General features: G+C 41.3%; 1 protein-coding gene across 2 annotated transcripts; it reads right to left on the bottom strand.

Moving 5' to 3' along the window:
• Positions 1-217: 217 nt before the first annotated feature.
• On the bottom strand, positions 218-27,242 carry sec24b (SEC24 homolog B, COPII coat complex component). 2 transcript variants are annotated; one of them, XM_074649042.1, is made up of 24 exons: positions 26,974-27,242; positions 25,557-26,231; positions 24,892-25,035; positions 22,226-22,357; positions 17,466-17,549; positions 16,092-16,255; positions 14,950-15,134; positions 14,635-14,737; positions 13,189-13,315; positions 12,969-13,078; positions 11,984-12,096; positions 11,722-11,840; positions 10,967-11,022; positions 10,619-10,825; positions 9,724-9,847; positions 8,602-8,760; positions 8,343-8,516; positions 8,147-8,257; positions 7,701-7,876; positions 6,580-6,717; positions 6,253-6,357; positions 4,582-4,674; positions 3,843-3,946; positions 218-1,251 (listed from the first exon to the last, which is right to left on the bottom strand). In XM_074649042.1, exons 1-24 carry the CDS (start codon positions 27,056-27,058, stop codon positions 1,137-1,139), a joined length of 3,603 nt encoding a protein of 1,200 aa, XP_074505143.1. In that variant the 5' UTR covers positions 27,059-27,242; the 3' UTR covers positions 218-1,136. The 2 variants fall into 2 exon arrangements, with proteins under 2 accessions (XP_074505143.1, XP_074505144.1); XM_074649043.1 differs by lacking the exon at positions 22,226-22,357.
• Positions 27,243-27,272: the final 30 nt, after the last annotated feature.

The following is a 27,272-nucleotide window of genomic DNA, read 5'->3' as shown; positions in this document are numbered from 1 at the left end:
ACGTGTCGAAACACGAGAGCAATTAGTCGAGGTCCTGAAAAGTCACAGGATGTCCAAGAATTGTGACATCAACCCGTTTCAAAGATAACAGCCAAAGGTTCTTTGGGGACTGTAGCAACCGTTTTTTTAAACACATACCTATATGTAAAACAGCAGTCTAATAAAATCTGGTTGTTTTTAATGTCACTGATGGCACCATGACATGAAACAAGCAGAGTCCTGTTTTTGTTTTTTATTTAATAAGCTGGTTCATAAATTATCGCACATAAAAGATTCTTTTTTTCAATAGTTACAAAGTGGATAGCAACTTCAGTTAGCGCCTGGAAAAAATAAAACAAATTAGAAGATTGACAGTGGGGGGATTTTGATCTTGACAAATCAGGAGTTCACACAGTGGAGGAGAGAAGAGGGAGCCAACAGGGGGGGGTTTGAACATCCAACCACTGTCGAATTATATTCCCGTTACACAGACGGTTGTCGTCTAATGCTCAGACTAGCAGCGAACAAAACGGTGACATGCGTTTCGTATTTCATGCCGGAAAAACAACGGAATGCTTGTTTCTGTTCTCCAGTGTATTAAAAAGTCTTAAAATAAAACTGAGGGAGTGAGGAGGGGAATAAATTATAAAATAATAATAATAATAATAATAAAAAAAGACAGCACTAGCTACATGTGAGGCTCACGAAATCGAACTAAAGACGTGTTGAAGTGGCATCTTCTTGGCTCGATTGTCCCCTTCTTTTCTCAGCAGCGAAGGGTTTGACGAGAGGCTAAACGGGGGGGGGGGTTAGACAGTGGTTAAGAGGCAGCGAGGAGATGCTGGAGGAGCTCTTTCAATAATTCATTTTGAAAATCCCAGTTCTTCATTTATTTATTTCTGTAACTCTTTATTCTTTTCTACATCTATCACCCTCCTCCACTTCTGATGGTCATATCCCGGCTGACCAATGAGCTCGGAGGGTGGATTTGTTTAATAAGAGTGTTTGGAGGTAACCCATCTCCCTAAAACTGGTCTGAAGGAGCGATGGGTGTCCGTCGTTTCTAACGCTAGTTTTCACTCTACGAGGCCGAAATCCTTTTCTCTCCATGGTTTTCGGATTCTAGCGGCCAAAGTTTCTCTCTGTGTGATTGGAGCCTACTTGGACATTTGCTGCTGAATGTGCTGCAGGAACTCATGGTAGGATGAAGCCGACTCACACCGATCCTCCACCAGGTACTGGAAGATGGTAGCTTTAGCCGAGGCGTCGTCCCTTCAGGAGAAAAAGACGAGAGGGTAAGAGGGATATACGTAGCTGCACTGAAGTTTGTAAGTTTGGATTCCATGTAAGGCTGGGTATCATTGAACATTTGACATATATTACAGTTTTCCCCAATTGTTTAAACACAAACACTGGTACTTGAGACACAATGACCTCAACCTGCAACTCATGTACCAGCCCCCTGAACCAATTCTGCTAAAATACAAGCACATTTACTGATTTACACTCAGATTGCAGTTCGAAATTACACTTTTTCCAAAACACTACACACAATTCTCTACATGCATTTCTCATCCGTCAGTGATGCAAACATCCTCAGTCCGTTTGCACTGACATCAGCCCTCCTTCTCCTCCACCAGAACAACAGCAGCAACACTGTGGTGTAAACTTGTGGTGGAGCAACAATGCAGTGCCACAGAGGAGGAGAGAGAGGAAACAGAAACAATGCGTTCCCTGTGAACCGCTGTCAATCAATGACCTCACTGCAGTACTCACTATGTGTTTACACTGGAAATATATTTGTGTCAATCTCAGACCGATCTCTATTGGGAGCATGATTGCAGTTAAACACAAAACTGGTCACACCCTGTTTCTGTGTGGTGCCAGTCGAGAGCAGATCGCTGGAAATGTGAGCATGTTTTTCAGAAAGCCGACAACATCTACGGAGCTGTCGGCTTTCTCTCTTAAACAGATTAACTATGGGACTCCGATGGTCACAAGGGGAATTGGACACTGCAACTCATTAGTTTCATACAGATTCATCTGTTGGTCGACACAAACCACATAAACTATAACTGCAACGCCTCCAGTTCGATTCCAGCCGGGAACCTTAGTTGCATGTTTATCGGCCCCTCTCTACTTCATTTCCCGTCACCACACCCTCAAAATAAATTAAATCTGTTGACTTGTTTTTGATTAATAGTTTACACTAAAATAAAATAAAAATAGCGAAACATGTCACAGTTCCTCAGAGACAAGATGCATCAGTTCAAGTCCGTGCAGAAAACAGAACCAAGGCTTAAAGCCTTTCTGCCCAAGAGACACCACTGAAGGCTGGCCATGACCTCTGACCTCATTTGGACTGTTTGCAAAAATATATATATATTGTTTCATATTTGTGTAACTTGGCATTGTAACCTGTCGGTAAGTCGACTAATTGGTCGTTTTGGTCTTAGTCGACATAGATTTCTTTAGTCAATTAGTCATTTTTTATGCTTTTTTCATGCCAAATTACTAAATCCAAGAACCTTGAGAGCACATCTCTGGTAAACACAGGATTTAAAGTGGTGCTTTTGCATGATTCTTTGTGGAGAAACTCAGTTCTACAGATTAAATCAACTAACGGATTAGTTGACAAAATCATATGAGTGTTATTCAACTAAGATTTTCTTTAGTTAGAGACCTGACAGCCATTCAGGTTTTCCATGTTTCCCCGTCCACATCTCAGCCACTTACTCTGAAGATACATTTTAGTAATCCCACACAGGGATTACAGCAGCAGATGTAAAGGCTATGAATACAAACTTGCTTTTATCTTAAATGTACTCCTTTCTACTAAACTTCAATCCCAGAAATTAAGGGTGCTCCAATCGATCGGCCACCGATCGATATCGGCCGATAGTCATTCTAAATAGTTTCATCGGTGTCTCCGTAAAGGTCGATCAGATGAAGCAAAACATGGGACAATTTCTCTACACGCCGCTAAAATGGCTTCACCAGGTTGTGAGTTATGTCTCTAATACTACGAGCGATACAGCAACAGGCTACAAGACATTTTCAAATGAAGTCAGCGACAAGAAGCTACAACCTGACGTCCGACACTGCATGACGGGCGTGATGCGCTACAAATAAACATTTTTCAGCGCTCCAATGACGTGAAAGCGTCAAACAATCATGTGTTTTTGTTTCACCCTTTTTCGTTCCGTCTAAAAAATGCCGTTAGCCAGTTCCCAGTGCTGTTGAAGGTCAAAACTACGTCAACAAGCGATTGAGCAACACTTCAACGGCGACTCGCCAACAAAATGTAGCTGGCCCGCTTGACCGTTTTGTTGCTTTTGTCGCTTGTAGTATGAACATAGCTGAAGTGGAATATGAGGCACATGTTGCCTGCCAATAAATAATCAGTTGTCAATTCATGATACTTTTTCATCTCTTGATTGTATTACTTAATATATAAGTAATATACAGTGTTGTTAAGAATAGTTGAATAAATAGATACGATAAATACAGTATAAGGCTTCAAATAGACCCTGTGATCGGTATTCGCTGATACAGCTTCCAGCGATCAGTGATTGGTCCCAAAAAACTGATCAGAGCACCCTTAAAAGAAAGTGTCACACTACTGTGCCTTCTGAAGCTGGACCCTCCTAATGTTTGGCAGCTGGTAACGTTGGTGGAAGAGGAAGTGAAACTTATTTAGTGGTTACGGTATTTTGAGGTCAACTGTGTAAAGATTTTACATCATTTTAAAACGTGAGAAGAAACAAAAGAAGAAGAAACAGCCTCTCAGACTTTCTAAAATCTGGATGTTAGAAGATGTGAGTTTAAGTCAGATGTTAATCCAGATGTGTGGCAGCGCTTACTTGACGACGTGTATCGTGGAGCAGAACGCTCTGTTGTCCTGCAGCCAGTCGAGGAACGCTCGCACTCTCTCAGACAGAAGAGTCTCCAGCTCAGGAATGTGACTCTGGGGTTCATAGAGAGAAAGAGAGGAGAACATCAACAGCATTGTTTTCACTGCCGTGCATCTCAGATTGGAAACAGATAACGTGGTTTCACGTGGTCATCTCGGCTACACAACGTGGTCAACAGAAATATGCCTGTGGTTTAAAATGTGGTGTTCGTAGGTGGCATCGACCCCTTTCTAGAAAAATACAATAAGCAGCATAAACAAGTGCTGACGGTCGCTGTTAGTTCTGGATGTCACCATCACACCCACAGTGTGGTAATGACAGAGCTTTCCAGGTCTAGCAGCGCAGTTTGTTAAAAAAGCTACGACAGCAAATCTGTTTTGCTGCATGAGTTGTTTTCTTTTTTGAGAGAAACGCAGTGTTCTTTTATTGTGGAGCAAATCTGTGACTCATGTTCAGGGCAAATGTGTGCAATGTTGCGTTACATCACTCATGCAGCAACTGGGCGGTGGTGGTGTGCAAAACAATACCACCATTTCCCCTAATCATAGTTATTTTCTGTCATATCCCGACATGTTTGGATGTTGGTGAACTCTCCTCTTCAATATAAATGCATCATTTTTCACTTTTTAAATGATGGACATCTTATTTGAAATGACGGCTACTTGTATACAGTTACAGTCTTACTGACCATGTTGGGGGGTATTGAAGCGTAGTTGGGGCAGCCCAGAACATCTCGGATGAACACCTCGTTGCAGCTTTTGCCGATCCACAGATAAAACACCTGCACAGACAGAAACAGAGTCAATACAGAGTATCTAATCGTCCTGACACAGATTAAAGCTCCTGAAAGCTTTGTTTCACGTATTCTCGATAATATATTAGGGCTGCAACTAACAATTATTTTCAGTGTTGATTAATCTGATTATTTTCTTGATTAATCGATCAGTTGTTTGGTCTATAAAATGTCAGAAAATAGTGAAAAATGTCGATCAGTGTTTCCCAAAGCCAAATATGACGTCCTCAAATGTCTTTTGTCCACAACTCAAAGATATTCAGTTTACTGTCACAGAGGAGTAAAACCAGAAAATATTCACATTTAAGAAGCAGGAATCAGAGAATTTAGATTTTTTTCTTTAAACATTACACAGATTAATCCATCATCAAAATAGTTGGCGATTCAATAAATAGTTGACAACTAATCGATTAATCATCACAGCTCTATAATATATTACTATATTTGTGACTAAATAAGCAGCAATAAAAGTTAAAAGGCCCAGAAAAAACATCTTCAGGTATGTTCCTTACAAGTTAAACATTCAATAACTCCGATTGGTGGATGGAAATATATGCAGGATGTACAGCTCATAGTAAGAAGGTGATTATGAAATTAGGTTATCAGAGCATAGTTTTAAAAGGAATAGCTCACCCATAAAATGACTATGAATCAATTACTCACCACGTGTTACCTGGAATTCTTGAAGCAAACTTTGATTTTTCTCTCATGCCTCCACCGTGAACAAAGAATCAAAAAATGGAGAATAGTCTTGATGAATTACGTTTAACAGCAAAACTATATCAAAACATCCATTTACAAACTCTCAAACAACTCGCGCAGTATAATCCTTTATCCTTTATTTATCCAGTCGTATGCTCACTACTTCCCAAATACATGCATCTTTGCTAAAACCTTACTATTTAAAACACTTCAATGCATGTGTTTGGGAAGTAGCGAGCACACAACTGGATAAATGAGACTTGGATTATTCTGCATGAGTTATGCGAGAGTTTGGATGTTTTGATATAGATTTGCTGCTGTTAAACGCGGCCCCCCATTTACTTTAGTTCATCAGGACTCTTCTGTTTTTTGGATTCACCATGGAGGCATGAGAGAAAAACTAAGTTTCCTTCAAGAACACAAGGTAACACAGGGCGAGTCACTGATTGGTACAAATGGTAATTGTGTGGGTGAAGTATTCCTTTAATACCTAATTTCTTTTTACATATTTCAACAACTGTCCTGGGAAAAACTGCTCATAAGTGATGTTTTTTTCGCTGATATTCAATGTCTTTATATGAATGATTCAGTTTCCTCTCTGTACTTTATTTTGTTGGGGTTGAAAGTCCACTTAAATTGAATCATGTGACACTAAAACTCAATGAAAACTGGCCTGAAATGATTCCAGGAGTTTACAATGATCTACACTTGTTAAAGAAAACAAAACAACCAGACAGATTTGTGGCAAAAGAAGAGCAAAAATAAAAAGTGAGGAGAAATAAACATCATCTCTGACTTTCTGAGGAAAACCAGAGCCACATCGCTCCAGAGTGTTATAAATAAAAAATAATACTGAAAGCTTACGTTTCCACAGTCCATGAGGAAAGCTCCATCTCTGCTCACATTGTCACCAGACAGGTGGAGTAGATGAGGCTGGGGAACCACTGTGTCGTTCAGATGGAGCGCCCTCTGCAGGTGTAACACAAATAGTGCAACAGATTAGTTAGTGACACTCAAGTTTGTTCCATTTATTTTTGTTTTATTTTCATATAAAAGTCACTTTGTTCACAAGTACAGTGAGGGTTGTTACTTGTTTTACAATCTACATTCACAGCTCCAAAGGCCTAAGAGATAATAGTTTAAGTTACATACAAGTTACATTAATATTGCTCAGTCTTGTCCGTGTCCTACCTGGTCACTCATGTTGTCCAGCCGGTAAAGGTCAGGATGAACCATTCGCATCAGCTGCTGCAGCGGCTGCGTCTTGAACTCGCACATGGCGAAGACCCGCTCGTCCAGCCGCGTGCTGGTGCCCGTCCGCAAGGCTTTCTGAAAAGAAATACTTATCATTTTAATATGTGTGTTAATCTGTATTCCTTTTTTTCATTTATTTGTATTTTGCCATTTCCCTTTTTTTCAGCCTGATGTTGCTTCATAGTCAGGAGCTGCCCGGTACAACACAGGTTTCTATCATTTACTGATACTGAAGGTTATAACTGTCAGACAACATGGAGTTCATCTCTCATTTGATTTTCTAATCAGTCATTGGATTCAAACAAACATCTGCTAAAGACAGAGTTTTCCTTAGATTGCTTAAAGCGATAGTTTGGATTTCTTGAAGTGGGGTTGTATGAGGTACTTATCCATAGTCAGGTTTTAGGTGGCTAAAATACGTTTTACAGCAGTACATTTCTTTGCTCCCGTGCTGGTACTCCTGCGCTGACCACCATCTACTGTAGATAATACACTGACTATTGACCTCATACAACCCCACTTCAAAACATACAAACTATCCCTTTAAGCACTCAGAAACACTCATTGAATATCATTACACTGTAATGAAGGTGGATTAAACAGTGAAGGTAAGTAAGTAGTTCTGATGACTCGGAATTGTTGCCCATCTGTAATTTTACCTTAATCATGACACAGTGTTTAATAAGTAGGAACTGTGTTTTTAAATGTTCAGGGTGTACGCTGTTGTGATCAGACCTATAGTCTCAGATGACGCCAAGTGTGTGAGAGTGTGTCTGAAAGTGGACCCCCCCTGGATGTATGAATGAACACGTCCTGGATGGATGAATGAACACGTCCTGGATGGATGAATACAGTCATTTAACATACAGGGAGTGTGTATGAGTGTAAACTCTGCTTTTATTATGTGTGTAGAGGGAGGGGTAGTGATGATGTAAACACTGATGTAGAGGTGGATTATTGGGTGTTAATATTGAATGTGTGACTGTGGCTCTGTGGTTGGTTTTAGTCGTATATGTGTCTAAAGCTTATAAGACGTGTGTATGTGCCGACAGCCACACCTGTTTGAGCAGAGCGAGGATGTAAATGGGGAAGAGGCGCATGGACGAAGGGATGACGAGGCCGGACTGCTGCAGGTTGGACACGTTGCTCTTGTAGGAGCTCGCCAGATCCACCACCGCATTCGTCAGCGCATCACGAGCATCCGACAGGCTGGACGTTATCGACCGGTCGATGGCTGAAATGTGGAGATTCACAAATAATAGTACGACATTCTAGTACATTTCTGAAAAGGCTGCATCTCATGTTGAGGACAAACTATTTTATTTTATACAAATTTAAGCTACAAGTACATACATTTTTCTACTCTACTGATTCTCTATAATTTCCATTTTTTTCCCTCTAGTGACCTCACACTACCTCTCATGACATCACAACATGGACAAAAACATTAAAGCAACGTATTTAAAAAGATTGTGACAGCTGAGCGTTTATGCAACGGACTCACCCATATCGGCTAGCAGACAAGTGATGGCCTGAACATCAGCTCCGGCGTACACGTCACTCAGTTGGTTGACCACCGGTAGACACAGAGTATGGACCCGGATTCGCCTTTTTCCTACCAGGATAGACGGATGAATAATAAGAGACAGTAATACTATTTGAATTTAGCATCATGGTTTAACTTAAAAGTATTTGTGTACCTTTACTGGAGGTGTATAGCAGAGCAGCCTGGAAGCAGGCCAGAGACGAGTCTGCCAGAGAGTCTTCAATAGACATCTGGACAGCGAAGGCAGAGTCCGGGTTCACATTGGCCAGGGACAGCAGGTCAGTGGAGCGCACAAAGAAGTTACCGTGGAACGTGTGGATGGATAAACCTAAAGGGAAAGCAGAGGATGAAGGCAGGTACACAAACAATGTAGAGAAAGACACTTGAAAACAGAGTTTCTGTTTCCCGGTTACCTTTAGTGCATCGTATTCTCATGACCGCCTCAAAGCCGATCTTCCTGGTGAGGTAGCGCTCCAGATCTTTCTGGAACTTCTCCAGCTGAGCCGGGTTGTGAACGTAATGGAAGGAGGGGTAGTAAAAGATGCTGCCCGCTGAATACTTGGAGATACATGCTGAAGAAAAGGAACAGTTTTAATTAAATGACTTCTTATTAAGAGTGATAGAAATGTCCCTTGTGGTTTCTCATACCTTTTCGGTCATGCTCTCTTCAAAGCCACCAGACTCAATTGACAAAAACCTCACCCCACAGACCACGAAAGTTGCTACCACAGCCTCGATGGGTTAGTTTGTTTCTGTTATTGTGTGACTTCTGTGAAACCAAACTAACCCTTTTAAAAAGTCACACAACAACACAAACAAACTAATCGATCGAGGCAGCGGTAGAACAGCGACTCCCGTGTTCTGCGATGGTAAAATTATTGTTTTTGTCAATGGAGTCTGGTGGCTTTGAAGAGAGTGATATAATGGCTTCAGTTCCCCGTTGGAAAAGGCTGTTTGACGGCAAGGTAAAGCGGCGAAAATATTCTAAATATAGCATACACTTAAACTGATATTTTTTTAGGTGTCTAAAATGTATTTTCTTTCTGCCCCCGTCCACAGCAGTACATTGCTTTGCTATCGTGCTGGTACTCCTGTCTGTTTCTCCAAACTGTGGGCGTGATTACTGTAGGTAATACACTGACTATGGATCAGTTTCTAGCTTGCTCAAAGCATTGCAATTATGACCCATAACTAGTGACCAACAATGGATAAGAGTATAAAGCTGCAGGTGTGCTTTAAAAAATTCAACAGATGTTTTACTGCTTTTTGTGCCATGGTTCTGGGTCTCAATTAGAACCAATTGTTATGACTGTGAATAAAAACTGACTGCAGCTGTGTGAAGGAGCAAGCTACCAACTTTTCATATCCACCTCAAAAATACTCAAAACATAGATTTGTGATGAAAACACAAAGTGACAAGAGGAAATTTTGACCCAGTAAACCATCCAACCGTTGTTGAGATATTTCACTCTGAATCAAAGTTTTGGGTGAGCAGATAAACAAACTTTCAACAGCCCTGTTGCCGATGTTCTTACCTAGTGAGGCAAGGTCACTGTACTGGGAGCTGAGCAGGAAGAGATCCACCCCAATCTGTTGTCCTGAACAGTCCAGTGCGAGTTTCTTATAGAAGTCAGTGGCTGGGCCGAGGTGCTGAACTCCCTGGAAAAAGATACAGGCTCATTATAAAAAGAAATCCTCTTGATCTGCTCTGTAGAGGAAGAAATCACCAACAACAGCTTTAGGGAGTTTTTCTCTTAAAGCCTCCTGTGCTATTAGATACACTTGTGTCCACTAAATAATGTATAATATGGAAAGGACTATATTTTGTTTTATTTCCATTTTTTCAGCTCAATTCTCCTGAAAGCACAGAAGTCAAAGAACAGAAAATCATTTTCCCTGAAAAAGAAAGCACATCTGTTCTTAGTTCAAATCGCTCTAGCTTCTTGGCAGTTTATTCAGATCAAACATAAAACACAGATGATGAAGATCAATAAATCACAATCCTGGGATGACAAAAACAGACTTTAGCTCAGCATGATCCTCCATGAGTGCTCTGTCTCTCTCTTAACTAAAACGTGAGATCCAATTATGACGTTGTGGCTGGAAATAAAAATGAGTTGTGGCAGGAATATAAATATAACAGCAGCACTGGGAACGCCAGGACAATAAGTATGAATCCACACAGTTGGGGGAGAGGAAGAGTCATTCTCTTGCTATATTTCATCTGTCATATGGTTTGGTTTAGGCTTCAAAAATCACGGGAAATGCAGCACCACCATTATTTAGAGGTTGCGTTCTATTTGAAAAATGAAAATCTAAAAACATGCTGGATAGCAGAAACTTTAACTATGTCATCAGTACATCAAAAAAGAAAGACATTATAACTGAAGTGCTCACAAAACAGCAAAACATCCGCCGCCTCATTCGTACCTTGGTGCTCGAGCGCTGGTTGGGGTCTTCTCTCGACTGCAGCGACCCGGCGCCTATTGTCGGCAGCTGTGTCTGGAACACCGTGACGCGGCCCCCGGTAGGCGACATGAGCTTGAAGGCGGCTTGTAACGCCGGGCCGAGGGCGCTGTGGGTCTCCCTGCTCTGGCTGAACATGCCCGGCAGTGACGTCAGCAGGTCCTTCACCAGCTGGAAGAGGGAAGGGAAGGAGGAAGAAATAATATTGAGAGAGAGGAAGTAATGAGAATAATGAAGGAATGGGAAGAAAAGAGTGTGATTATACAAAGTGTTATTGTAGCCATTTATGTGCACAAAAAACAAAGAGTGTACCTCCTTGCTTTCCTTCAGGTTCACCATTAGACTGTCATGAGACGGTATGAAGACATCTGGAAAAAACAAAACAGACATTTGGATCACAGCAAAAAGATTTATGCAGATTTTCACAAGACCAGCAGCATTACAGTGGTGCAAATTAAGCTTTTTTTATTACCTCCGCCAAGGAGGTTATGTTATCGTTTTGCTGGTTTGTTTGTTTGTCATTACGATTACGGAAAAAGTACTGGCCCGATTTTCATGAAACTTGGTGGAAAGGTGTAGCATGGGCCTGTATATCAACATTTTCTAAATGTTCACACAAAAGAAGCTTATTCAGCTGATTTGGGTGGAGCTGAGCAATGTGAATAAATGTTACTAATAATATAAAACATGAGTAGCTCCCGAACACTTTAATTTTATCAAAGTAGCTCTAAGAGGAAAAAGGGTTGGAGACCCCTGCTATACATTATATCAAAGATGTGGATGGTGTCTTACATTAAATTAAACACATCATTAAATAATTAAAGAAATCATAGGGTGAGGGATAAATCATGAACATTTGTAATTCATCCTTTATGTAACTTAGTGAGCAATAAAAAATGAGAATGATGTAAAAAATCATTCTCTCTAATATCGCAGATCATATCGCAATATCAGTCAAAAATAATTGCAATTACATTTTTTTTTAAAAATCATTCAGCCCTAGTTAAAAAACTAAATTCCTTTCCTGAGTATTCAATCTAAAGTCTGATTTCAGTGAGCAGACGTACCATCGATGTCCGACACCACCAGCATCTGTGGCTGGGAGAGTCCCTCCTGGAGGTTGTAGAAGTGGATGGTGTTGTCGAAGGTGAGGAAGCCCACCCTGGTGCGCGTATCCCCGGGCAACCTGAAGCACACAACAACCCTGTTAGAACTGGTTTAGGTGGAAAACTTTTCCAGAGAATCATAAATCATCTGCTTATTTTCAAGAAATCATGCAAAAAATACAAAAAAAACACATTCATTGTATTGATTATCAACAGCACTCACTTATCCAGATTGTCTATAAGTGATTCACAGAAGTACTTCAGGTATCCCGCTTCCACAGCGTTGTGAGAAACATCGAGGACAAACAGGTAGGCCGCTGGCTGAGGAGGCCGCAACTGAACACACAAGAGATAGAACAAACACACATGATTAGTGGGGATAGATGTGAAAATATATGTAATATTATGTTTAATTTATGGTCTGTAAGAGTTCATTTTTATTCCAGTCGCTCGCTTTTTCTTTTCTCTGTTAAATTAAAGTTTATACAGTGGAAATACCCTCGCCTCCAGCTGTTGTAGCACCAAGACAAGACTGCCCTCTAGTGGACAAACAATCACACTAAATGAACATTCATGACTCCACAAGAACAGCCAAAAGTTTTGGGACAGAGGAGACAGCCAGTGTTTTCCCCATATGCAAGCAGCAGCAGAGGAGAGGGCTCTTTCTTATCTCTTTAGAAACTACCATTTTATTATTTTGCACTACAGACGCTTCTTTACCAGGTCAATTCACACACCTGTGAGTAAAGCATATAATCTAGAAAGTTTGCGCTTACCCAATAATGTTAGCACAACGATTCAAACAACAAGCACCGCGTAGATGTCAACAATGAAGCAAGCAATGCTGATCACGGATTCTAAATTATCATTTGCCGAAGAGATTTGGATAGGATTCCCTTAAAGAAACGTCATGAATGTAATATATATATATACATATTTTATCATTGAAAAGGTTATTACATTTAAGTAAATTAACACTGGTTGATAATAAAACAGTGTGGTAAAGAAAGTTCATTTATTATGTTCAATAAAGTGTATTTTCCTAAATCTTGAGACACCTCATATATAAGCTGGACAGACATTTACCTGCTGAATACTGTGCATAAATATACTGTATGTAGTATGTACTTAGGCTTCAAGAGCCCTTCTGGTGCCGGCAGACACATAGAAACCTCCCGGCAGGGCCTCCGTTACTACAACTGGCTTACCATGTAGTCTGAGGAGGCGATGAACTCCACGGTGGCGTTTTGGACCTCTGGTCTCTTATGGGGCTCGCCATATGACCTGGTGACTGGGTTGTACATAAACTCATCTGGAACTGAACAAGAAAGAAAAAAAGAGAGCAGGTTTGACATCTGCAAAACAATGTGGGACACAAAATGATGAAATAATGATGATTATAAGACTTCTCATGATTGCACTCAATACCATCATTGACCCGGTAACAGAGGTTGCACTTCCACCTGCGCTGGTCCAGGAAGGTCACAAACGGGTTGATGTAGGTGCGACAGGAGCGACAGCGCACTATCGTGTTCGACGTGATCACCGGTAACTGCTGCAGAGAGACGAAGAAAAAAAAAAAGGGGGTAAAAATGTAGTAAATACTGAGAGCAAGTACATTTGTGTCTTGAGAGCTGAATATTTTAGATTTTTGTGATTCTTTTCAAGTTAAGTCTCAACCGTGACCTTTTCAAAACATTCCTCTATTCATTCCTTGGCAGACGCCTGAAGAGTAGCTTTGTTTCTGTTGAATCTTTGGGACTGTAGTCTTTGTTTTCTGTCTCCATCTCTTACGTTTCTATGACTGTATTTTCTCAAGGACTTCTCCTGCTCATGTAGCGCCTGAGAATTTTCAAAATGTTTTCCCTCACAATATAGGCTATTTATTCTTCAGTATACAGCTGAAACTGTATTCTTGTTACACAAATTATTTCATCCGCAAGAAAAAAACAAAACTTGAACGTCAGGTTGTCTAACACCGATTATGAAGTGGTTGTAAACAAAGCACATTTGTTTTGGAACAAAGCATACTCACAGATGTTTTTGTTTTTAATAAATAATCAGTGGTGTCAGGATTTAGAGGTGCATGGTGGAACTGTAGAGAACGAATATCTGTTTTATAATTAAAGCAAATTATGACAAGCGCAGAGTTGTGTAGTGTGAAATTGGCAAGCGGTGTAGTGTTAAGTGAGTGGGAAACCTGCATCCACGGTGTTACAGTCATCTACTATGAAAGCAGTAGCAACTGGCTCTGAACGTGCACTGTAACTGCCACCAAAAAAATCCATAAGTCCATCGTGGATGCACTTGGGCAGTTTCAAGGTTGTGAATATGTTTTACTGCGTGAATATAATCAAGGCAAAATCATATTTTCAGTGAGTCCCTTGTAGATGGACTTAAAATATACTTGACCCCTCTCACAACTTTATTCCAGCCATCATTGCTGCTTGAGTGGTCAAAGTTTCCAGTCACAACCATTTGGCTGGTGTTAACTTCCTACTTTTTTCTCACGTGTCATCAGTGCATTCCTGCTCTCTGTCACTTCATACCTTCTGACACCACATCAACTAACACCCCTATAAATACACTCAGCTATCTTACTGCACCTCATCATCAATCTCCTCCACCTGCCTGTCCTGCTGTCACTGCAGCTGCTCGTCACAAAGAACAGACTCATAACCGGTTCAGTATGTGACGGGTGGACAAAGACGGCTAAGTTTTACATAATATAAGGAATGTATTCTTCCCCCAGTCTTCAGTTAGACTGCCGTGAGGAGGTGTCCCTCTTTCAGGGAAAATCCTTTTCTGCACTGTCCCACTGGATATTCCACTGTATACGTTGTGTTTTTGGGGGTTTTAGACATCAAATCATACCTGTAAGTCTCTGAAGGGGTGGAGGAGGAGGCCCAGAGGGAGTCTAGCCTTGTTGAGTAAAGCCTGGGTCTGGGGGATGCTGGTCAGGGTACACCTGAATGTCCTGATCAGCAGGACAAACACAAGGAGACAAAAAGCGTATTAGATAACACAGACTAGACCAGGACAGAGTGAATTTCAGTGTGTGTGAGAAAGAGATAACTCAAAACAAGTCTTTCAAATTACAGTGATATGAAATATGAACAAAAAAATAGTACGCAATTTTAAACAGCAATGTTTATAACCCAATAGTACACCCCCCTTTACTTTACTTACTGTGGATTACAGTTGACCTTCTTGAGGTCGGGGCTTAGGTTCGGTTCGGGGGCTTCAAGGGGTCTGGGAGGCAGCAGGCTCCTCTCCATCAGCAGGTTGATCGGCCTCAGGGCCTCTATCTCCAGCTCTGGCACCCCGCTCAGCCCCCCCAGGGCTGCAGACAGCTGGGACATGTTTGGGAATGGCTGCAGAGGAGGGAGAGAGAGAGAGAGAGAGACATAAATTAGTTTTTACTCCTGTGATAAAATCAGGACTAGTGTGTCAATACAACAAGAACACTACAGCTGCTGCAAGAGGAGATGAGACATTAAACTATAAGCCCTGTAGCCAAACTGCAATACAAAGATCAGTGTTGAGGTTAAGTTTCTGTACCAGTTTATCAACAGTTGTTAAAAGACAAAGCTGGCATTATTGCTGCTTGCTGTGGCTGAACATGATGCTATGAGAGCGGTGAGAGTGAACCAGAACAATAAAGTTGTTGTGGGCTGGATGGCAAAACAATGAGCTGAAACTCACGTTAATGCTCCGTAAAGCAGAGGAGAGCTGCAGATTCAATAGAAGCTAGCTAAGTACTATTTTCTAACGATGGCAGACATGTGTTATATTTTCAGTTGTAATGTTGAAAAAGGAGAATTGTTGAGCCTGCAGGATCAGAAAATTTGACAGAAATAAGTGCAGTTTATTTTGAAAAATCATATCCCAGCCAAATTTCCAGAACCAAACTCGCATTAACAGAAGACATTTTCCACAACACAGTTTCGACAATTTTACCCCAAAAAAAGATGGGTTTTGCCACGACATTTATATTGAAGCCTGACGCTGTGTCATCCATTTATCCTTGGAAGAGGATAGGAGTCAAACATTGACCATCGACCGGTTATTTTTCCTGTGTTTTATCCGTCGAATGTGTGCAGTTTGCCGACGCTGCATAATGTTAACCAACGTTACTGCCAAGTTACATGATGATTCATGTCAAATGCTGACAGGACATTTAATATGGTTTGGGGAAGTCAACAAACTACGAGCTGAAAACTGTTAAAAGACTGTTAAAAATGCTTTTCACTTGCAAATAAGAAATAATCACATCAACAGTAATACAAAAACACTTCTCAGTATCGATTTTATTCCAGCTGTGGCCTCACCTGGGAGTACTGCTGGTAGCTTGACTGGCCGTACTGGTCATCAGAGGGGGCGGAGTCACCATGGGAGGCCGGTCCCTGCAGATAGTCCGGCTGCATGCTGGGGTAACCATAGCTACCGTAGGGCGCAACCTGGTTGGTCATATCGTCGGAGGGCGGCATGGAATCTGGACAAGAGAGATGCGCATTAAGACATCTGATGTGTGTTTGGAGGACAGGTGGTTTTCAATGTTTTAACCTGATTACGACAGTGTAAAGGTCAGTGGAGCTGCGTAGTGCATTTTGGAAATATGATATTTATGTGGAGTTAAGTGTTTGTGTGTGCGTGTGTCCCATTTTCATCTCAGGCTTTTACATAAATTGAGAAGTGCATCTCATCATCCTTTCACTGCACTTCTCCGATATTACTTGTTGAACGTCATCCAACATGCAGATATTTTGATGCTGAAAGATATTTGGTCATTTGGCTAGATATAATTAGTGATGTTATTGTTTGTATTGTTTTGTTCTGTACTGTTTATTTTATTATGTTTTGCTCGCCCCATTTTCCATCAACCTGTTCAACCTGCATCTATGATCATGGCCACACCAAAATGCTACATGATACATTTACTCTCGTCAAACTTAATTAAAGTCTTAGTATATTATGACGGTGCATTAGGGACATCGTACGTAAAAGGAAATAAAATAAAAATACAGAGCCAAGGGAGGGGGGATAATATTCTGAGAAAAAAAGCCAGAATTTCTGAGGAAAAACTTGAATATTCTCTCGAAAGAAAGAAAGAAAATGTTCATCTTTCAAGACATTCGCCTCGCTCAGAGGCCGTCCGTCAGAAAGGACATCGGAAACAGCGATCTTTAGGATTTATCTGATAACGCAAGATAAAACGTCTCCCTCAGAGGCCATCTTAACCATCATAACACTACTTTAGGCGCACTTGAAATTCAGATGGTGTCTGGCCTTAGCACAGTTTTGCACTCAGCTGCTCACGTTACCAGTGTTTACAACAGTGGCGTCTGTGGTGTGATGAGGTTGAGCCAACCTTGCAAAGTGGAGCAATGTGGTTGCTTGACAAAGAAAAGTGTTTTTCTGAGTTTTTATAAAAAAAATTTAACCTACAATGGCCCTAACACACCGTTGCAGCATTATCCTTTAGGAAATGTTGCTCATCATTAACCCTTTTGATACATGGCTACATGTAATGTTACCAAACGTAATGGCAGCGTAATCTACTGTTGGGGCTCACCGTTACTCTCAATAAGAGCAGCAACTTTATGAAATAACAAAGACGACACTGGTGAGCACTTTTGCAATGTGATATATTTGTGTGTATGCCTATTATTTAAATGAACAGTGAGTTTGTGATCAAAACCTACCTGGATAGCTGCCCCCTTCCAGGGAATCATAGCTGTTGGGCACCGGAGAGGCACTGCCAGTACTGGAGGACGACGTGTCACCACCTGAGAGACGCAGAGACAGAAAGAGTTATTAAAAACTGAAATAAAAGGCAAAGATTGGTTGGGAGGACTGGAGGAGTAAAGAATTTAATTGATATAGTTAAACAAGGACCCATGGGGATAGCAAAACAAAAAGGCACAACAGAACAAAGCAAAACTAAAGAAGCAAAAGACTAAAGTAACACAAAAGAGCAAAAAAAGGTTGAAAGATAAAAAGGGAAGATAAAAAAAAAGAAGGAAGGCCTGAGAAACAACAACTGAAGAGTCAATAAAAACGAAGAAAGGAGGGTCAAGATGAAAATAATGAAATAAGAGGAGGGAAACAACAAAAGAGGAAACATTAAAAGGGAATGAAAAGCGGCTCTGTTTTGGTTTGACCATGAGACACGCTGCGGTTGGAATCCCTCAGGCCTCGGAGAGAGAGCGAGATAATACAGCGAAGAAAACATGATGAAAAGATGCACTTAAGTCTTGAACAAGCTGGCGAACAGGCCTCTGAGGACAGAAAACATGGAGCGAGCAGAGGGAAAAATATGGAGGAGAGAAACATGAGAAAAGCAAAAGATTACAAAGATCATGTGATGGCTACAGAATGGCGGTCATTATCATCATCTCTCACTTTACAACTCTCTCAGTACTTGTTCCTGATTAAGTCCATTTCTTCATTCACACTCTCTCCGCTTCTCTTTCACACACAGACATTAGCCGGGTTTCTATCCATTGCAACTTCTACCCGGATTTCAAGAAAATCCGCAAAACATAATTGTGAATGAATGCTTGTTTCAATCCACTACCGTTGTGCGATTATTAGGTGTATCGAGATAAGCAACGATAAGATAACTTAATTAAAAAAGCGCTAGTCGAGCCTCAAACGGTGAAAAACAAAGTAGAAAACTGGATGGAAATATTATTTCTGTTTGTTTCATGTGTTAATGTGAGGAAGGTTACATCAGATCTGTGTGGAGCGATGAGGAGACCATTTTAATTCTATTAATTTTTTTATTTTTTATTTTTAAATTGGCTGTTTTATGAGGAATTTGCAACCCTGATATATATAATAACCATAACTGTTTATTTACGAGAAAACTCGACAGGTTACCGTTAACATGCTTTCACTCAACTTGCTTCATCTTTCTTTTAGTTAGTGATTATTAGATTGCCTAACAACCCATAGAGATAAAAGGGGCAAACAAAAATATTTGTGGTGTCTATTAATGTATCAACGGCCTTTATTCAAAACTCAACAGGTCTTGTAGATGGGGCATCATGGTGGCCAATTCAACCCCAAGGTCCTTCCACTCGCTCTCTGTAGTCACACTTCCTATGTGATTCTCTACTGTACCACGAAAAATTATCTAAACAAGATAAGTCTTGCATTATGGTCTATTGCAGCCACTGTTTTTCCTCTCATGTCCAATAATGAATAGGGGTTTCCAGAAGGATTACAAGAGTAGAATATCTGAATGAACCCATTAATCCATGAAGGCCAAAAGGAGGGATCAGCAACAGCAAACCAAGACATGGCAGGCCTCTGGCCGCGAGCTCATTGGACAGGACGGGATCCAATTATCTCTGACTAAATCGAACCAGCAGACTACTGGATTATCTGCTCTGGAGAAGGAGGAGGAGGAGGAGGAGGAGGAGGAGGACACAGAACAGCTTAGCCTTCTTCCTCCTACTCCTAGATTCTTCAGACACCTCCTCGTCCTCCTCTTTCCGCTGGAGCAAGCCAGGAGTTATGAGAGTAAAACAAATCTGTTCATGGTAAGTGTTGCCTTGCAGCAGACACAGTTTTCCATTTTTCTTCCAAGCCTCAACTGTTGGTTAGTCACAAGCCCACTCTGCTTGCCCCAGGCTGTTACCACCACATCTGGTTACTGATAATTAAAGCTCCATTCATACTGTGGCCGACACGTTCCCTTTCTAATCCGTTTCTCACAAGCGAAACTGATCTGATCATCTATAATCAGTGTGAACAGAGGAAAAGGCTGCATCTCTAGAGTCTCTAAATTTTCCTCAGGACCACATACTGTATGTGTTAGAAGATGCAACATGTGCCTGAATGAAGCACTGCCATGACAACAGTTGCGTCTTATGTCGTTCACTTGAGACGACTCATCATTTTCACACTAGTGTCAGGGTGACTCAGCAGGTTTGGAAAAGAGGACACAAGAAGACAAAGAAAGCAAAACAGTGCATGTGAGTTGAATGAGACTACTCTACTTATAACAACAATTTTTCTAGCAAAACTGGGGTCAATTTGATGGTTCCAGCAATATATTACTTTGCTCCTGTGCTGGTACTCCGGTCTGTTTCTCCAAACTGACGGCATGCTGATCGTCATCTACTCTAGATAATACACTGACTATGGATAAGTACCTCATACAACCCCACTTCAGAACAGCTGAACTAAGCCTTAGGAGACACACATTTGTACCAAAAGTTAAATTTCAATTTACATAACCTATCTTTATTTTGTTACCAATTTAGTTTATTTGTTATTCTTGATTAACTTTTTATTCAATGTTTGTAAAGAGGAAGAAAAAATTATATATTGAATCCCCAAAAAAGATTTTGAACTTTTAGTGGTACCATTATCCTAATAATATGATCATATTGCATATTGCAAATGTCCTCACTGCGGGACTAATAAAAGGAATATCTTATCTTATCTTAACTTATATTATACTTTTATTTTACATAATTCGGCCGTCCAAATAAATGATTAAAACCAAAATGTGATTAAAAAAACAAGAAGTGAATTTAGGGTTTTGTTTTCCACATTTGAAGAGTAATGCCTAACAGTGTAACATAAGTTGATTGTTTAAATGTAATTTTGACTGCCATAAAGTGATCACTATGGGGGAAAAAATGCTCTTATTAATATCACAATTTTGATTCAGATATTATCCTGGTATCCAGAAATCCACAACTGGTATTTTGTTGCAGCCTGTTACAGACCGGGGAGGATTGATCACGGGGGGAAAAGCTGAAAGCTAAAACAAGCTTCTCTTTTTATTAAGAGGTGTAAATGAGTGCTCGCTGTGCAGTCATGCTCTGTCCTATGGGGAGCAGGCGAGTCATTAAACATGACCACAGAGAGCCTGCACCTGCTGGCAGGGGAGTGGCTATATTTAAAAACCCGTTAACCTCTGGCTGATGACACAGCACCGGGGGGATCGTCATCAACACCTGAGTGGTACATAACAACACACATATGTATGAGACTGTTTAAGCTCAGGACAGAACAGTGTTATGCGATTCACATACTTGAGAAGTAAAATAAGATCCTTTTTCCACACATTCGTTATTTTCCTGAACTTTCAAATTGCTAGTTTTGTCAAACCAACAGTCCAAAACCCCAAAATATTAAATTTACAATAATATGAAACCCAAGAAAAGCAGCTAATCCTCACATTTTAGAAGCTATGACCGGGCATTGTGTTTTTTTTATTTTATAAATATCTTTAAGTATTAATCATTTATCATAATTGTTGTTGATTCAATTCCAAACACCTCACAATAATTAAGTTTCAAGAGCCGCAAACAGACCGGAACTTATTGATTATTTTTTTATCACCACAGTTGGATGACTGCTGGTAATTGGAGGTGCACTACAGACGGATGATCATATCCTAAAGACTACTGAGTGAGAGAGAGCTAGACACTGACTGCATGACAATTAAGACCAGCAGAACCTGCCAGAAGCTTTTAAAGATACCGTTAAATGGAGCAACAGAGCAGGGTACACATACAGATTTAAAAAGATGATTCAGTGTCAGTACTGATGACCGTTAGGGGGAAAGATGGTGAGCATTGCATGAACTTTGGAAGGCTGTTGAGGGGACAGCAGGACGGAGAGCAGAGGGAAATATCTCATTAGACTACTAGAAAGGGGAAGGTATGGATGATGAGCTACAAACTGATTAAGCATGTTGGTACGTAGTAGGGATGTCACGATAACCGTTACTTCGGTACCAAGTCGATGCCAAAATTCTGAAAACGTGATGGTACAGTACCGCAGGTACTGTAGAAAAACATGGATCAGGGCTCGAGACTAACAGCATCCCGGGGACAAAAGAAAATGTGTTTGGGACGCAGTAAACTCACTATCGATACGTCCAGAGCAGGCACCCTATTTTATCCCTGATAATGCTACATTGTGAACAACAAATCTATGTTGAAATCTGCAGGACTTGTCCTGCCAATTTCAACACAGGAGTTCCCATTAATTTACATTATGATGCATTATCTATTCAGTAAAAATGAGCATTGGGCAAGGGTAAATTATAACATTATCATGATGTGTTCAAATGTAATCTTGTAATATGTAGTTTTAGTTGAGAAACTTGAATAAATCCAGTTGGTTGAAGGAGATGTTTTCACAGCAATATAAAATAGATAAGAGGGAATTATAACCTGGTATGGAGAATCGCAGAATTTCACTGGTATTGGTATCGACAACTACATTTCTGGTATCATGACATCCCTAATGCGTAGAGCAGAAGTGAATCAGAAGAGGAGAGCGGTAGTGATCAAAAGGTGACATTAGGGGATGGAAATGCACCAATGGTAAACATGATGGGTGGAATTGCAAAACGTTTCTGGTGTGAATGAGTTTGTGGGGATGGAGAAAGTGCTAATGAATGGGTTATGGGGAGGTAAAGGCTAAAGCAGACCTGCTTCCTCATCCTCCTCCTCATCATCATCCTCATCCTCAGAGCTGGATGACGAGGGGGCAGCGGCTGGGCCTGAGGTGGTGGCAGAGGCAGAGCTAGCTCCACTATTAGCAACATATCCATACTGCATGCCTGTTGGAAGGGGGGAGTGGGAAAGATACATAAGAAAACTGTCAAGACTGGACAGCAGACAGGGCGGCAGAGATCAGGCACTAAACTTCATACCATGTGATGTGTCTGCAAGTATGTGTGTTGAGGCAATTTCTTCCATTCACTGATCAAAGAAGCTGATGGTTTCCCCATTTTGTCAAACTACCTTTAAAGGACAGTTCACACCAAAATCAAAACCACATATTCATCATCTTACCTGTAGTGCTATTCATCAATCTAGATTGTTTGGGGGTGAATTGCAGAGTGTTGGATATATCAACCATAGAGATGTCTCACCACACAGAGGGAAGCGTGCATCTACTCATGGACGAGAGGCTGATAGCTAACCGATACTGCTAGCTCACCTAGCACCACTGAGCTAGCTGACGTTACGGCTCAACCAAGGAAGACGCCATTAATGTTGACATCTCATGCTGTCACAAGCCTCTCATCCACAAGTTGATGCACACTTCCTCCTGCGCTGCAGTGATACAGTTGGCGGGTATAGTTCGGCAGAAAGAAAATAGTTCCTATATGAAAGTGCTCGCAACAAGGTCTGTGGATTATGTCGAGTAGCCGGGGATAATTTCTGGAAAGAGTCACTGCTGTTTTTCCAAATGGTTTTTTTGGCGCTTTGAGTACCTCAAGCCGAGTGCCATCTAGTTCCATTATACTAAAGAGAAGGAAGACATCTCTACGGCCGATATCTCCAACACTCTGCAACTCACACCAAAACAATCTAGATTGATAAATAGCACTACAGGTAAGAGGAAAAAATATGTATAATTTTTTTACTTTGGGGTGAACTGTGCCTTTAAGACCAATACTGATGATATCTGCTTACATGCACAAGAAAAGACAAGTTTAAATAGGCCAAAATGTTTTGAATTCTCTGGTTATGAGCGAGAGGGTGAACTTGTTTTACAACAAGCTGGGTTGCTTAACATGTTGCTTCACATGAACTCTATATCCAAAACCACTGAGAAGTTTGATGTTGAAAATATGTTAATAGAGGTATATTATATGTCTATCTTTCTGTAGACATTTAGTTTAGATTAAGGTTATTAAAGGTTGAAAAGTTTAGTAGACGTCTAGTCAATCTGTCAATCTGTGTATATTTATAAAAAGAAATCAACAGTTTTACTGTAAACACGGGGGCTGTGCATTGCTTATGTGAAATATTTACAGGTTTTTATGCATTTATAAAATATATAAAGAGGTTTTTAAAATATGGATTTAACCAGGCTATAGGCTTGCAGATGTGGGACTTTATTTCCCTCAAAGTTGTTTTCACAGGTATTCCCAATCTGTGGATCATTGCATTCAGTGTCACCGAATAGCTTTTACCCAGCTAAAATGATTAGACCACTTGATTTAATTACCCACTTGAAATACTTAACAACAAAGCCTGCCATTAAATACGTGCCTATAAGAGAGGTCTGTCCTTTGCTATTGTATGTACAGTATGTATGTATGTAAAACATGTTGCCTGAGGCCAAAATCACTTTGACAGAGGAAACTGATTTAGGTACACATTTTCTGGCCACAGAGAGTGAAAAATCTGGAGAAATGTTGTAGTTATTGGAACTTAAACATCTCTTAAGATGTCATTTCTCTCTTCTTGTTGAGACTATGCAAAGCTTTAAAGTCAATTGGTTTTTGCAACTCAAATTCTGATTAAATGCAGCTGTTGCAAGAGTCCTAACCTGCTAAGCTGACAGTGGGGACAAAAATGACATGTCACAAACAAAATAAACCAGCAGCTGGCTGGTAAGTGATGAATTCCAACCTGAAACCCTCACATTTGCATAAATACTCACACCTGCACATTTGAAAGTGTGTGTGACTGGAAACGTACCACACGTGATCTGCTTGCACACACAGCTGTGAACTGTGTGACCCATTCACACACACTGTAAATTTAGAGCAGGATTTCAAACATTCAAACTGTTCATGTAAACACGTGCTCGTGGCAGACTTTGCACCAGAAAAGACAAAAAACAGGCACCAGAGAACAGCAAAAACAAGAGCTTCCTGTAATGACTTTATGTTCAAACACCAAAGTATAGCAGGTTAGAAAAAGTTAGGACACCTTCTGAAACCAATGCACTGGTGCGTTTCTTCTGCGAGCAGTGAAACAAAAAAACAGGAAACTGTTTCATGTTGACCTCAACTATAAAAGGGGGGTTTTGGCCTCAACATTTTAACACAATTGACAAAAGAAAACTTTAAGCTATTTCAAATTACATTTAAAATATTATTTTGAAACATCTGCAACTATTTTGTCTGGAAAGTTAACTGCACCATGGCATTTTGTCAACTTCCAACTTTGCATATGTAGAAACAAACATACATTAGGCCCATTGCTAACATTCCTTGGTTTAACATTCAACAACCTAATTTGACAAGCTGTCGTTCATCAGTACCAGCAGCATTGAAGAGCAGTAACAATGCCGATTCATCTTTTTGTGTATGTGTTGTGTCAGAGTCTTTATAAAGACCCTGAATCTTGTTACCTTGGTGGCGGCCCGGCGAGGAATGGACTGAAGTGGAGGGGGTTCCTGAGGGCGGTCGCTCGGCGCCACCACTGCTGTGAATGACCCCGCCGTAGGAGTCGTAGCTCAGAGAAGCCTGGTGGCTTTGGTCATAGTGTTGGTGGACTGTGGTTTGGGACGAGCAAAAAAACACATAGAAGAATAGGTAGGACATTTCTAACAGGAGAATGGAGATCTGCATAAACAAAGATCCAACTGCTGAACAAAGACAGTAGTAACAGCTGCCAAGCAAATATCCATTAAAATTTGACTTTTGAACTGCTGGGAATCCTCTCAACTCTGGTCAAGTCAATTTTATTTATATATCACAAATCACAAATTTGCCTCAGGGGGCTTTACAATCTGTACAGGATACAACACCCTGTTTGTCCCAACACAAACAGACAAACTCTACAACTAACTTTCTAGGAATGCTGAATGTGTTTTTGTTTATGTGTGTACCAGTATTCGACTGATACAAATACTCACAAATACTGCTTTTTAAAGCTGATACTGACCAATATAGCTAGTATGCATGCTTCTGCAACGCCCAAATGCATATAGTGCTCTGGACTAAAAACTAAGATTTTAAGGAATTTAAGTTTCCAGCCGGCAGCTGATCAGCCCTGGCATAAATTCACACATACCTGTGCTTCCTTGACCATTGACTGTCGGCGCCAGTTGACTAGGAGGAGCCACACTGTACCCAGGCTGCGCTGCTGCTGCTGTTGTGGAGGCTGGCCGAGAGGTGCTGTACTGATGTAGGGGTGCGCCCATCTGGGTGGGCATGACTCCATGCGTGGAGGTGCTCTGGGAGGAACTCAGGGTGCCGTATTGGCTACTTCCTGGCGCAGAAGGGTACGAAACAATTGGATAGACGGGAGCTCCGGGGGCGCCAGATGGTGCAGGCACCAAACTGGGCTGCTGTTGTGCTGGGGGAGCTTGGTATGACTGCTGTCCATAGTAGGATCCTGGAGTGGCATATGGTGGCGGCTGCTGCGGTGGCTGCTGGAATGGCTGTTGGTTGTAGTGGGCATTTGATGATGGTGGTGGTGGTGGTGCCGAAGAGGGGAGGGTGGCATATGGCTGAGAAGGAGGAGCAGAACTTGCACTGTATGAGGAGGGTGCTACATGATGCTGATGCTGCTGCTGCTGATGGTGGTTGCTCTGGTAGTAGTTAGCACTGTGGGCACTGTTCATGATGGGTGTTTTGTTGGGGAAAGGAGTGGAGTCGGCAGGGATGGTGGGGTAGCTCTGTTGTTGAGGTGGGGCTCCGTAGCAGCCTGCAGGTGGATGCATGGATTGGTATGTCTGTGCTGGACCTGAAGAGAGAGAGGGAGGGGGTGGTCAGGTGCATGTTCAATTAGTAAATAAAGCACAGAACAAAGGTTCATCATTAGCTGCAAAACAACAAGCTTCATCAGCAGCTGTTACTACAGCAGTGAGGGGTTAATACCCGGTTAGCTACTCAACTGAGCATCCCTGCAAGAGCACAGCAAGAGACATCAATAAAAACCAATTATTTCAATGTAAATGTAATCTACTGGTAGTTTATAAGAGCTCCAGAATAAAGCAGAAAATATGAAATGATGGTGCGCAATCTGTCACACACTCTGTTACCTTGCTAACACTTAAAATAGCACGTTAGCTCAAAGGCTAGCAGCTAGCAAGCTAACCACAAATAGCAAGCTAACCACAAATAGCTAGCAAGCTAACCACAGCTAGCAAGCTAACCTCAGCTAGCAAGCTAACCACAGCTAGCAAGCTAACCTCAGCTAGCAAGCTAACCACAAATAGCAAGCTAACCACAGCTAGCAAGCTAACCACAGCTAGCAAGCTAGCCACAGCTAGCAAGCTAACCTCAGCTAGCAAGCTAACCTGAAACCTGAAAATCAGTTTTAACCGAGTATAAACCTAATTTGTAATTAATGTTCTAATTAATACAGGAGAATATTTGAACACAAAAAATAAATAATAAAGCCTGACAAAGTAGCTTGACATCCCAGAGGGTTATTAGTATGCTATCTCTAGCCGGCAGTCTAATCTCATCCTCCGGGCCTTTACCGTTGTGGTGGTAGGGAGGTGCAGCTCCTCCGTTCTGGCTGCAGCTGACGGAGCTGTTCAGGTTGGTGAAACCCGGCGCAGACATCTCTCTGCTCCGGTCCTCCCGCTCCTTACGCCCACTGATTACGCGGGTGGGTAGATACACATGGCATACACCTGGCTACTTCACCCCCAGGAATGCGGCACAGAGAGGCGGAGGTTGCTGGTCGGTGAAGACCCGGAGCAGCCGGGGCCAGGTCTGCTCGGCTCGGCTGAGGGCTGAAGCTTCCAGTCGGGGATGTTGAGGAGCTTAATTGACT

This window comes from Sebastes fasciatus, chromosome 10, assembly GCF_043250625.1.
Source record: "Sebastes fasciatus isolate fSebFas1 chromosome 10, fSebFas1.pri, whole genome shotgun sequence".
In the NCBI taxonomy this organism is placed as follows: Eukaryota; Metazoa; Chordata; class Actinopteri; order Perciformes; family Sebastidae; genus Sebastes; species Sebastes fasciatus.
The sequence above is the reverse complement of the archived record's forward strand: the minus strand, read 5'-3'. Positions and strand labels throughout refer to the sequence as shown.